Source organism: Eulemur rufifrons, chromosome 2, assembly GCF_041146395.1.
Source record: "Eulemur rufifrons isolate Redbay chromosome 2, OSU_ERuf_1, whole genome shotgun sequence".
Classification (NCBI taxonomy): domain Eukaryota; kingdom Metazoa; phylum Chordata; class Mammalia; order Primates; family Lemuridae; genus Eulemur; species Eulemur rufifrons.
Window position 1 is genome coordinate 12,483,482 of NC_090984.1, and position 12,765 is coordinate 12,496,246.

Genomic DNA, 12,765 nt, shown 5'->3' on the forward strand with positions numbered 1-12,765 from the left:
ACCAGTACTTAATTGAAAACAGTAGAATTGATCAGTAATATGAAAAGATGAAAAATATGTTTATATTACAGTCTTTGTAGCCATCTATGAGATAATATGGAATGACTTCAATTTCAGCATAAAAGAAAAACAACATAATTCAGACCTTGCTGAAGTAGCTGGTATTAGAAATATATTTTGAATCTTCTCTAAAACCATCATATTCAAGTTCAAATGTCTTTGGGTCAAAAGTGAGACATTAATTTTTTTTTTTTTTTTTTAAGACAGAGTCTCACTCTGTTGCCCAGACTAGAGTGAGTGCCGTGGCGTCAGCCTAGCTCACAGCAACCTCAAACTCCTGAGCTCAAGCGATCCTCCTGTCTCAGCCTCCCGAGTAGCTGGGACTACAGGCATGCACCACCATGCCCAGCTAATTTTTTCTATATATATTTTTAGCTGTCCATATAATTTCTTTCTATTTTTAGTAGAGATGGGGTCTCGCTCTTGCTCAGGCTGGTCTCGAACTCCTGAGCTCAAACGATCCGCCCACCTCAGCCTCCCAGAGTGCTAGGATTACAGGCGTGAGCCACCGCGCCCGGCCGAGACATTAATTTTTAAAAAAATTTTTTGTAGAGGTGGGGTCTTGCAATGTTGCCCAGGCTGGTCTTAAACTCCTGGCCTCATGCAGTCCTCCTGCTTTGGCCTCCCAAGGCACTGAGATTACAGGCATGAGCCATTGTGTCTGGCCTAACACTAATTTTTTTAAGTAAGTGAGGTATGAATTACTACAGTCCTCTAAAGTAGTCATTTTTCCTATTCTGTCTTGATCTTAACCCTAAACCAGTCTTACTTCTATATCAGGGATACATTTGTGTGTGTGTGTGTGTGTGTGTGTGTGTGTGTGTTACTATACTGCTTATCATCAGCTAATAAATCAAGTACTTGTTGATTTCCTGTATTGCTCCATTGAAATGTGAGATCCCCAAGAACTGTTCAATGCCCAGTACCTGGCCTGCCACAGGGAAAGCCATTAATAAATATTTGTGGACTGAATAAAGGCAGGCAAAGATTCCAAGTCCAGCCAGGCTCCTGCAGAAGGTATTCAGGGGGATTTTTTTTATGCTGAATTGCATAAAGCGTTTTATATTTCTGCTCTTCATTATACCCAGCAGAGATCTGGACTGAATTCTGGTCACATCAGGAATAACAACCACAGGAGATCAAGCTTTTGACACACTACCCCATCCTCTAGTCCTGGCTTACCACTCCTTAACTGGGGATTTGGAGCCAATAGTAATCCTGTCTGAACCTGTATTTTCAGCTATAAAATGATAGTATTAATTAAATCTCCCAATTTGGAGGGTGGTTTGGACAATTCAAGGACGTTCTGTATGTAGAATGCTGAACAGGTGCTCATTAAACGGCATATGGTATTAGTATTTATGTGGTATAGTATTAGATAGTTTTAATGGCTGTCACATATGTATCCTCTGCAGAGAGATCACTAATGAATGATGTTTGTGACTGAGAAGAACCATCTGTTGCTTAATGATTGATCCTGTGAACCAGTTACTCAGACGCCACTACACTCAGAGAAGTCAAGATCAACCTGTTTAAATTCACAGGCTTCTCTGAAGTAACCTTCTGAGCAACAAATGGAATGTTCAGAAACATTTCACCCTCGGTGTCATGGGATGGCAGCCATGGATCTGACTTACGTGTGTGGTGAGTCCTTCTGGATGCCTCTTTTCAGATCATCTGCTTTATGTAGTTCCCTCCCAAATGGCAGCTCTGTTGCTCAGGAGTTGAGTGAGCGTGCGATGGGCTGTGTAAGAGGGATCGAAATGAACCAGATGTGTAAAAGTTAGGGTCGTGGGATTTGGGATGCAAGAAAGGGTGTGCTTGTGTGCTTTTAGGGGGATAAAACATTCCTGAATTTTATCATGTCTGGCAAGCAAACCACTCTGCCTCTCTGTAATTTATGTAACTACAAAATGGAATTATTAACCTCTTCCTCATGGATAGCAAGATCCAGAAAACCCTTTTCTTGCTTCAGGTAACTCAGGGCTGCTTTGGCATATTGCGGAAGTAGTGTGTTTGTAATGTATTAGGTGTGCGGTGTGGAACAGCTGCTGTTGCTGTTGTGGAAAGATTTGAACTTCAATGCTGTTATTCTTTTCCCTAAGGTCCTCTTTCTCAAGACACTTTCTGTCTTCGTGAGAGGAACACGGAAGACGCAGGGATGGTGGCTGGCTTACTGATGGGTTCTTCTCAGGCAAGTGAAAAGTAGATGCTTCTTCAAAATGTTACGTTTGTTTCCATGAGATAGCCTCATCCCCTTGTCATGTATTCAAGCTTCTTAAAGCAGTTAGGATCCTGCTCATGAAATGAGTCCCCAGGTGGATTTCTCCAGGACCCATGCCGTCTCAGTTTATACAGAGATTATGCTGGAAATGATTGTTTTATCTCAATGTTTATTAATTCTTTCTGATCCTCAGTCATGCTTGTTGGTTCATTGTTTTGCTGAGTGTTATGACAGATCATAAGAAGGTGATCTAATCTCAAGGGATTTGTGTGTCACTGTGGAAATAATTGTTAGCAGATTTTACAAAGTGCTGCAACGTGCTCAGTGCTAACTACAGCCTATAAAGTGGAGGAATAAGGTGAGAACAGCCTACGATAAAGTTGTGGTAAGTTTAGTCATGTGGCAGTGACACGGGTAAATCCATGTGACTGGATGGATTTAACAGACATAGTCTATAGATAGACAGGAGGAGAGGTCCGAGGTCCAGGAGTACTGTAGGCTTCTAGTCTCCCTTAGTCCTTCGTACATCTTTCCCAGAACATCAAAGAAGGTGGTACTTAGCTGAAGCCAGCATGTATTTGATGGTTTAGCACTTAGTGACCTTTGAGGATGTGGCTGTGGACTTTACTCAGGAAGAATGGACTTTGTTGGATCAAACACAGAGAGATCTCTACAGAAATGTGATGTTGGAGAACTACAAGAATCTCATTACACTAGGTAAGAGTGGCATAATTTCTTCACTGAGCCCTTTAGAAAATGAATGTTTCTTAAATGTTTGCTGACAAATGAGAATACTGTGATATAAACAAGACAGTCATAGACTCTAGCCAGTGAGCATTAGTATGTAGAGGATTCACTGTGAAAATAAAGATATGTCTAAGTAAATGACTTTATTTCCTTTATGGATTAAAAACTTCGTAGTTCTGGCCGGGCACGGTGGCTCACGCCTGTAATCCTAGCACTCTGGGAGGCTGAGGCAGGAGGATCGCTTGAGGTCAGGAGGTCAAGACCAGCCTGAGCAAGAGCAAGACCTCTGTCTCTACTAAAAAATAAAAAAATTAGCCAGGCATGGTGGCTAATGCAGGAAAAAAAAAAAAAAAAAGAAGACTCTGAAGTTTTAAATGTGTATGAGATCAGATATCATAACCATCAGGCCTTGGAGCTCCCCAGTCATTTGAGGATATTTTAGAGACAGAATGTGCTTGCATTTTTGTTCCTTTTGAAATAGTTTTACTGCATTTATTGGAAATGTTGCATGATTAGTTTGCTGTTTGTAAAGTTACACTTGACCATCTTCAGAATTCCTGAAGGCAAACGTGTTGGTTCCCAATTCAAGGACATGGTATCGTGTCTTGCATTGTCCTGTTCCTTTATGTATTTTTCCCTCCAGCAAGGTCCGAATTATTCAAACCTATTCTCACGTCTCCATTGGAACGAGGGGAAGAGCTGAGAACAGGAGTGAGAAGAGTTCTGCAGGGTGAGTTCATAAGCAGGCATGGTATTATGAAGAGCAGTGCTAGTCTGGCAAACACGCAGTACATTTGGAAATGTAACTATGCAAACTTCTCAGGGTGTACTCTTTTTCCTGAGAAGGCTGAGGCCATTTGGTTTCTGAATTTCCTCAGGTACTTTCAACTCCCCTTCACTTTTTTTTTTTTTGAAACAGAGTCTTGCTGTCTAGCCTTGCCCAGGCTAGAGTGCTGTGGCATCACCCTAGCTCACAGCACCCTCAGACTCCTGGGCTCAGGCAATCCTCCTGCCTCAGCCTCCCAAGTAGCTGGGACTACAGGCACACACCACCATGCCTGGCTAATTTTTTTTTATTTTTAGTTGCCTAGCTGATTTTTTTTTTTTTTTTTTTCTGTTTTTAGTAGAGACGAGGTCTGGCTCTGCTCAGGCTGGTCTCAAACTCCTGAGCTCAAGCGATCCTCCTGCCTTGGCCTCCCAGAGTGCTAGGGTTACAGGTGTGAGCTACTGTGCCCGGCCGGTTTCCCGTCATCTTTAAATTTCCATTGATCTTCTCAACCTTTTTCTGTTCTTGGAAAGGTCTGTCTGCTTTATTTTAAAATTTCATTTTATGCATGTAGCTGCTTTGCCAGCACCTTCTTATATTGCTTTCCTGATTCTGTCATCTTCTTGCTTACTGTCAGCCTCCGTTTTCTAGAGTATTGTTATATATATTACTTGGTAAATTACCTATAGTTTTAACACCATATCTTTATCATTCCCAAACTTCTGACGTAGCCAGATTCTTTGTAGTCCATGCTTCCTTCTGTTTCACCATTTTATCATGTTTCTTTCATATTCAGAAAGATGTATACATGTGCCATATGCTTATATTTGAGGTAAAATACATAAAAATTTACCATTTTACTAAATATACTTCATTGGCATTGAGTACATTCAGTGTTGTGCAACCATCAGCTCTTTTTATTTCCAAAGCATTTTTTATCACCCCAAAAGGAAACCCTTTTGCCATTAAACAGTCGCTCCCCATTCACCTCTACCCGCAATCCCTGCTACCACTAATTTGCTTTCTCTCTCCATGGATTTACCTATTCTGTATATATCATAAAAATGGAGTCATACAATGTGACCTTTTCTCTCTGACTTCTTTCACTGAGCATAATGTTCTCAGGGTTCATCCACGTTGTATCATGTATCAGTACTTCATTCCTTTTTTATGGCTGAATAATATTCAGCAGTGGTTCACACCTGTAATCGTAGCACTCTGGAAAGCTGAGGCGGGAGGATCCCTTGAGGTCAGGAATTTAAGACCCAGTGTGAGCCACAGGCCCTTACTTTAGTTCTTTGTGGTTTCTATTAGCTCTTTGATCATGTTTAAGATAATTGATTTAGAGCAGGTACAGTGGCTCACGCCTGTAACCCTAGTATTCTGGGAGGCCAAGGAGGGAGGATTGCTTGAGCTTAGTAGTTCAAGACCAGCCTGAGCAAGAGACCCTGTCTCTACTAAAAATAGAAAGATTAGCCAGGCATTGTGGCACACACCTGTAGTCCCAGCTACTCAGGAGCCTGAGACAGGAGGATCCCTTGAGCCCAGAAGTTGGAAGTTGCAATGAGCTGTGATGATGCCACTGCACTGTATCCAGGACGACAGAGAGAGACTCTGTCTTAAAAAAAAAAAAGAAAGATAATTGATTTAGTCTTTATCAGTCCCAATGCCTTGGTATTCTGATACAGGTTCTAATTTTTTTTCTTGTTCTTTTGCACACTTCATGTTTTTTTGCTGAAAATGTATGTTTTGGATATTATAATGTGGCAATTTTGAAATCTGATTCTCTCTCCTTGGGGTTTGTTGTTGCTTTTTTTTTTTCTTTTTTTTTTTTTTGTGGGTGGCTAATATCTGTGTAGTGTCTTTTATAAATTATTTTTGTCGAGTCTGCGTTCTTTTTAGTGCAGACCTGAAAGGCTGTGTTCTTTAGCTTAGTGGTCACATTAGAGTGACAGTTTCCTTAAATGCCTAGAGCCAAGAAATGAAAAAGAAACAAGACTCTTTTGTTTTTTGCTGATGGCCTATGTGTTGGGTCACTTCTTCATTGCCAAGCCAGTCTGTTTACACCTTTTCCTTAGTCTTCCTTTACTGCTTATATGGATCTTGTTGGTCAGCCAGAGGTGAAAACTTAGGGTCTTTCTGAGCATACATCCAGCCCTGAGTATGCCTGTGGCCTTCTTGATTCCCTGGTAGACACTGGAGCTTTTCAATCCCTTATTTATCCACACATCAGCATTCCCAATCTGTTCTTTACTAGGGTTTACAGTCTATTGTTTGTCCCAACTGTTTTCCCTTTTCTCAGGTTGCTACAGGCAACACTTTACCTTTAGGTAACACTTTGAGCAGAAGCTTCTTGGGTTGCTGCCTCAGTCTTGAGAACTCTGAGTTGGGTGAAATAGAAGCAAGCCCTTGCACTGGCCCTTGAGGAAGCTGCGAGACAGTTCAAAATACACAATGACAATTCTTTGAGGATAAGGCCCCTATTGCTCCTTTTGGCACTACCAACTTGCACAGGGCCTTCGTCCTGCCATCTATACAGCAGTGAGCAATCTGGAGAGTGTGGATAGTACCTTCCAATTTAAAATGCCACAGTGTTCTCCTAGTGAAACACGCCACTCTTTCTTCCTTAAGTGTTCCCCTGGCTGTTGTAAATGTTTGACCAGATTCCAGAGTTCCGCAACAGTTGATTCTGGTAGCTTTTCTGAGTTTGTTAGTTGTCTTGTGGTGGGAAGGAGCCCTGGAGCTCCCCACCGTGGCATATTTGGTAATGCCATTCCTGTTCCTTATGATTTTAAACAACTTCATCCTCCAGTTTTTCTCCAAACCTATATTTTTTATTTTATTTTCAGAATTGAATTTGCAACTCAAAACCAAAGGCTCCCCACTGCTTCAAGATATATATGCAGAAAAATCATCACATGGAATACAAATGGTAAGATTTCCAAGGGATGAAATCTTCCACACTAGAACAAGAAGCATAGTATCCATGAGAATTATATGAGGAAAATGGCATTTACCCAGAGAAAGCAGTCTGTGAAGAGATTCTCCGAATACCATTTAAAATAACCCCAAAAACAGGGCAGGAACTGTGTACACACAGTGGAAATGTTAAAATGTTCAAATATGATGTTTCGAATGCATAAATGTGATGGGGGAGAAATTCTATTACTGTACTGAATATGAGAAAATCTTTAGTTATTCATATCTTAACAGGAGAGAAGCAATACTGCAGAGAAGCTCTGTGGCTCTAACCATTGTCGAAAAGTTGTTAGTGAACATCCATCTCTTATGACTCACATGAGAACTCACATTGGAGAGAAAACTTCTGAGGATAATCAGAGTGGAAAAGCCTTAAGAAAGAACTTAATTGGTAATTTTTACAAGAAAACTAATGTTGGGGAGAAAACTTCTAAGTTTTTTCAATATGGCAAAGCTTTTAGCCAGTTTCCAAATTGTACCGGCCAGAACAAAACTCATACACAAAAGAAATTGTGTGAATGCAGAGATTGTCAGAGAATTTTTCTTAAGCAGCCATCCCTTAAGGTACATATGAAATCTCACAATAGAGAAAAACACTATGTATGTAAGGAATGTGGAAAAGCCTTCAGTCATTCTTCACACCTTTGGGGCCACATAAGAATTCACAGTGGAGAGAAACCCTATGTTTGTAAAGAATGTGGCAAAGCCTTCACTCAGTCCACAGGACTTAAATTACACATCAGAACTCACACCGGAGAAAAACCATATAAATGTAGAGAGTGTGGGAAAGCCTTCACCCATTCCTCATACCTTACAGATCATATAAGAATTCATAGTGGAAAGAAGCCCTATGTTTGTATGGAATGTGGCAAAGCCTTTACTCGATCCACAGGACTTATTTTACACATACGAATTCACACTGGAGAAAAACCATATGAATGCAAGGAATGTGGAAAGGCTTTTATTCATTCTTCATACCTCACAAAACATGTAAGGATTCACAGTGGAGAGAAGCCATATTTATGTAAGGAATGTGGGAAAACTTTCCCTCGGTCCTCAGGACTTGTTTTACACATGCGAACACACACTGGAGAAAAACCCTATGGGTGTAAGGAATGTGGGAAAGCCTTTAATCATTCCTCAATGCTTAACCAACATGTAAGGACTCACACTGGAGAGAAGCCATATCAATGCAAGGAATGTGGGAAAGCCTTCACTCAGTCTTCAGGCCTTAGTGCACATTTAAGAACTCACACTGGAGAAAAGGGCTACAAATGTAAAGAATGTGGGAAAGCATTTGCTCGCTCCACAAATCTTAATATGCACATGCGAACTCACACAGGAGAAAAGCCCTATGAATGTAAAGAATGTGGGAAAACCTTCAGATATTCCACGTGCCTTAATGTTCACATGCGAACTCACACTGGAGCAAAACCGTATGAATGTAAGCAATGTGGGAAAAACTTCACTCAGTCTTCAGCACTTGCTAAACATGTAAGAACTAAGGCATGTGAAAAAACCTGAAATTGTCCTCAGACCTTAGTATTTGTATCTAAACTCAACTGGAAAAAAATTTATGAATGTAAAGAATGTGTAGGAAGCCTTCACTACATTTTCATTTCTTATATAACAGGTGTGAATTTACCGTGGGCAGAAGGCCCATTCATACGAGGAATATGGGAGAACAGTAATTCTTTGTACTTTATAAAGCATAAAAACTAATGTTTGAGGGAAAAAACTTCTCTAAGACGTGTCAGAAAGCCTTTTTGTTGTTGTTCCAACATTGTTTATTTTACATATCTAAAATTACTGTAAAAGCCAATTGAAGGTAAGACTGAGATACAGCCTTACAATACTTCACATGCCTTAACGGGACATCATAACTGACATTTGAGAAAAACCCTCTGTTTGTAAGGAATGTGCTCATTTACTTCATGCTCAGGCCTTAGTATCCACGTGAGAATTTACAGTGGTATAAAACCCTACAAGTGTAAAGGCCACAAGATCTTCATTTCCTCATACCTTTTAATAACTCAACATTTAAGAACTCACAGTGGACAGATACCCTATATATGTAAGAAATCTGGGACATCCTTCAGAAATTTCTGATGGTTTCATGTGTAAGAAGCCTCGTGAATTTAAGAAATTTTAAAAATCCTTCAGGTGTTAATAAATCAACATGCAGTAGAGAGAAACCCTATGAAGGTAAGATACATGGGAAAGCTTTAGCTCTACCTCATATGTTAATATTTGGTAATCTCACAGAGGCTAAAAACATAAATGTTAAAATATGGGAATATATACATATATATGTATACACACACATACATACATAAACACACATATACACATACACGTATATTCTGTTTTCGTCCTTTAGTAAAAATGATAATTCACCCTAGGGGAATTGTGATTCTAGGGAATGAGGAAAATGCTGCATCCATTTTACAAGTCTTGCTGTACATGTGAAAACCCACTGCAAAGAGGCTGTATGAATGTAAAAATGTGGGAATGTTTTTAGTAAATACACATCCATTAAGAGACTTGGAAAATACTTACTGGAAGGAGAAACTATGAGGAATTCTGGGAAGCTATCAGGTACTATTCTTTACTTAATATACACAAGAGAATTCATATTGGAGGAGAAATGGAAATAAATGACATGAAAATGAGATTGTCCTTCTCTGTGTCTTACTGTCAGGGAAGGCACCTGGCCCCTCAATTTTCTGTGGTTGAAAAGTTTAATTGCTTTTAAATTCCTTCTTAGATTTTTTTGCCTATATTATACTGAGAACAGCAGGGGCAGAGCTGGGACTGGAGCAGTGGACTATGCAGTGGGTGTTAGGATGTTATATTTAATCCCTGTGGTAACCACAGAGAAAATATCTATGTAGTGTACACAAAATGAAAAGAAAATGTGTCACTACAAAAAAAAAAAAACCTAAACAAAAGAAGGCAGTAATAAAGGAAATGATGAACAAAAAGTAATAAGACATACAGAAAACAAGTAATGAAATTGCAAAAAAAGTCTTTTTATTGGGAATTATGTGAAAGGTAAATGGATTAAATTCCCCAATCAAAAGACATAATTCAGTGGAACGGATTAAAATATGTAACCCAACTATATGCTGTCCCTCACTCTAGATCTAAAGTCAAAAAAAGGTTGAAAGTGAAAGGTTGGAAATATATATTCTATGTAAATAGTAACCTAAAGAGAGCTAGGCTGGGTATACTAATATTAGACAAAACAAACTTGAATTTAAAAACTGTTAAAAGAGACAATGAAGAACAGTGTATATTGACAAAAGGTACAATTTATCATGAAAATATAACAATTATAAATGTATATGTACCAAACATCAGAGCCTAAGATACATAAAGCAAACACTAATAGAATTAAAGAGAGAAATAGACAATTCTATGATAACAGTTGGAGAATATAATACACCACTTTCAATTCAGTAGATAGAACAGCCACACATAATATCAATAAAGAAACAGGATGAGCACTATATATCAGTTGGACCTAACAGACGCATTCAGAACACTTCACCCAACAACAGCAGAATATTCATTTTTTTCAAGTTTATATGCAATAGTCTCTAGTATAAAACACGTCAGGCCACAAAATAAGACTTAATGAAATATAAAAGACCCAAATTCAAAGTATCTTTTCCAATCACAATAGGATAAAACGAGATGAAAAACAGAAGGAGAATTGGAAAATTCACAAATATGTTTTATTATAAATAACACACCCCTGACCAACCAACAGGTCAAATAAGATGGCACAGGGGAAATTAGAAAATACCTTGAGAAAAATGGAAAGAAAAACATGGCATACCAAAACTTATGAGATGGTGCTATGGCTTAAATGTTTTTGTCTCCTCAACATTCATATGTTGAAATCTTAACCCCTAAGGTGATTGTATTAGGAGGTGGGGACTTTGGGAGGTGATGAGGTCCTGAGAATTCTGCAGAATGGGCTTACTGCTCTCATGAAAGACACCTCAGAGAGATCCTCTGCCACTTTCACCAAGTAGGTCCCTTGCCTGACACTCAATCTGATGGTGTCTTGATCTTGGGCTTCCTAGTTTCCAGAACTGAGAAACAAATTTCTGTTGTGTATTATCCACCCAGTCTATGGTACTTTGTTATAGTCGCCTGAACGGACAGATGCAGTGAAAGTAGTCCTAAGAGGGAAACTTATAGCAGTAAATACTCAGATTTAAACACAGGAAACATCTCGAAGATTGAGTCAAGGAATTTTGACAGAATGCAGTTCAAAAAGAAAGGTGGTGGAAAGGATGTAAATTAAGTAAATCAAGTAGGAGATGAAACAGAAAGACAAAATCTCAATACCCAACTACAAAGTGTGTGGAATGGAACAATAAACAAAACAAAACAAAAAACCAGAAAATTACTTTTAAAAAAAGCAATGAGAAAATTTTCCCAAACAGCAGAAATCCAAAAGTCCACAGATCACATATACAATTACATTCATAAGGTAACCAGTGTAGGAAATGTACAAGATGATGTTGGAACACGTCCTACATGAAAGCAATCAATTACTGCTAGGATCTTTTTTTTTTTTTTTTTTTTTTTTGAGACAGAGTCTCACTCTGTTGCCCAGGCTAGAGTGAGTGCCGTGGCATCAGCCTAGCTCACAGCAACCTCAAACTCCTGAGCTCAAGCGATCCTCCTGTCTCAGCCTCCCGAGTAGCTGGGACTACAGGCATGCGCCACCATGCCCGGCTAATTTTTTTCTATACATATTTTTAGCTGTCCATATAATTTCTTTCTATTTTTAGTAGAGATGGGGTCTCGCTCTTGCTCAGGCTGGTCTCGAACTCCTGAGCTCAAACGATCCGCCCACCTCGGCCTCCCAGAGTGTTAGGATTACAGGCGTGAGCCACCGCGCCCGGCCAATTACTGCTAGGATCTTGTCAAAAGGAGAGGAGCCAGCTTGAAGAAAGTCCACTGGCCAATGATAACACATCTTAATCATAAAATAGCAATTTTTGTAAGTACTTATGATAAATCTAACCAAAAATGTGTAAGCCCTCTTTGAGAAAATTAAACTTTAAGGAACATTAAAACAAGATAACTAAATACATGCAGATACACTGTGGTGTTGGAATACTATCAAGATGTCATTCTCCCCAAATTGAGCTATAGATTTAATGCAATCCCAACGTTTTTTGGTAGAACTTGAAATGTTTCTAAAAGGTATATGGAAGAAAATGCCAAGGATCAAGACACACCTGATGAACAAGGTGGGAAACTTCCCCTAATGCCAAGATTTATTAAAGTAATTAATATAGTGTTGCATTGTACACAGACAAATAAACCCATGGAACATAATAGAGAGCCTGGAAAGACCTACGCAGCATGATAATTTCATTGCATTTCTATGGGGGAAAGGGTGCATATTTAATAAATGATGCTGGAATAACTGGTAATTTAAATGGGGACTTTTATGAAGGGTAAATTTTACAAGTTAAATTATCTGGATCTAGAGTAATTGTTATTGCTGTTTTAGTTACCTTTTTTCTGTGTTGATTTAAAGCTATTCAATTTTTTATGATTATAGCATAAATAAGGTTTCTTCAGCATTGTATTTTTAATGTTTGCTGGTTATATAAATTCCTTTTGTATATGATATGATTCTGCAGTTGTTAATGATTGTGCTGTCTTTATCAGTTTATGTATAAATTGTGTATCATAAAAGGACAAGATTTGCTTCATTTTCAATACTCTGAAAGTATTTATGGGGAATAAGTGTCTCCTTTTGCATTTTATAAAGATTTCTTTGTGCATTCTTTCCCTTTTCTTGTGTTAATCTTGGCAGAAAGTATTCAGTTTTGTGATTTATTTCAAAGAATCTTTGGCTTGAAAAATCAACACTATTTCTAGTATGTTTTCTATTCCATTAATTCTGTTAGGTATTTATGAAGCTCTATCAGCTTGATTTTCCTCTATTTCTCAG

General features: G+C 38.7%; 1 protein-coding gene across 2 annotated transcripts; it reads left to right on the forward strand.

The window, feature by feature from the left end:
• The first annotated feature begins 2,239 nt into the window (after window positions 1–2,239).
• On the forward strand, window positions 2,240–8,313 carry ZNF846 (zinc finger protein 846). 2 transcript variants are annotated; one of them, XM_069496009.1, is made up of 5 exons: window positions 2,240–2,254; window positions 2,875–3,007; window positions 3,675–3,761; window positions 6,647–6,729; window positions 7,011–8,313. In XM_069496009.1, exons 1-5 carry the CDS (start codon window positions 2,240–2,242, stop codon window positions 8,298–8,300), a joined length of 1,608 nt encoding a protein of 535 aa, XP_069352110.1. In that variant the 3' UTR covers window positions 8,301–8,313. The 2 variants fall into 2 exon arrangements, with proteins under 2 accessions (XP_069352110.1, XP_069352117.1); XM_069496016.1 differs by having other exon boundaries at window positions 2,875–3,001.
• Window positions 8,314–12,765: the final 4,452 nt, after the last annotated feature.

What these genes read in the sequence shown, in the direction of transcription:
- ZNF846 (XM_069496009.1), top strand. An exon ending in TCTCATTACACTAGGTAAGA is followed by an intron (nt 3,008 to 3,674) that starts GTGGCATAATTT and finishes TTTTCCCTCCAG; the next exon opens with CAAGGTCCGAATTATTCAAA. An exon ending in CATCACATGGAATACAAATG is followed by an intron (nt 6,730 to 7,010) that starts GTAAGATTTCCA and finishes ATATCTTAACAG; the next exon opens with GAGAGAAGCAATACTGCAGA.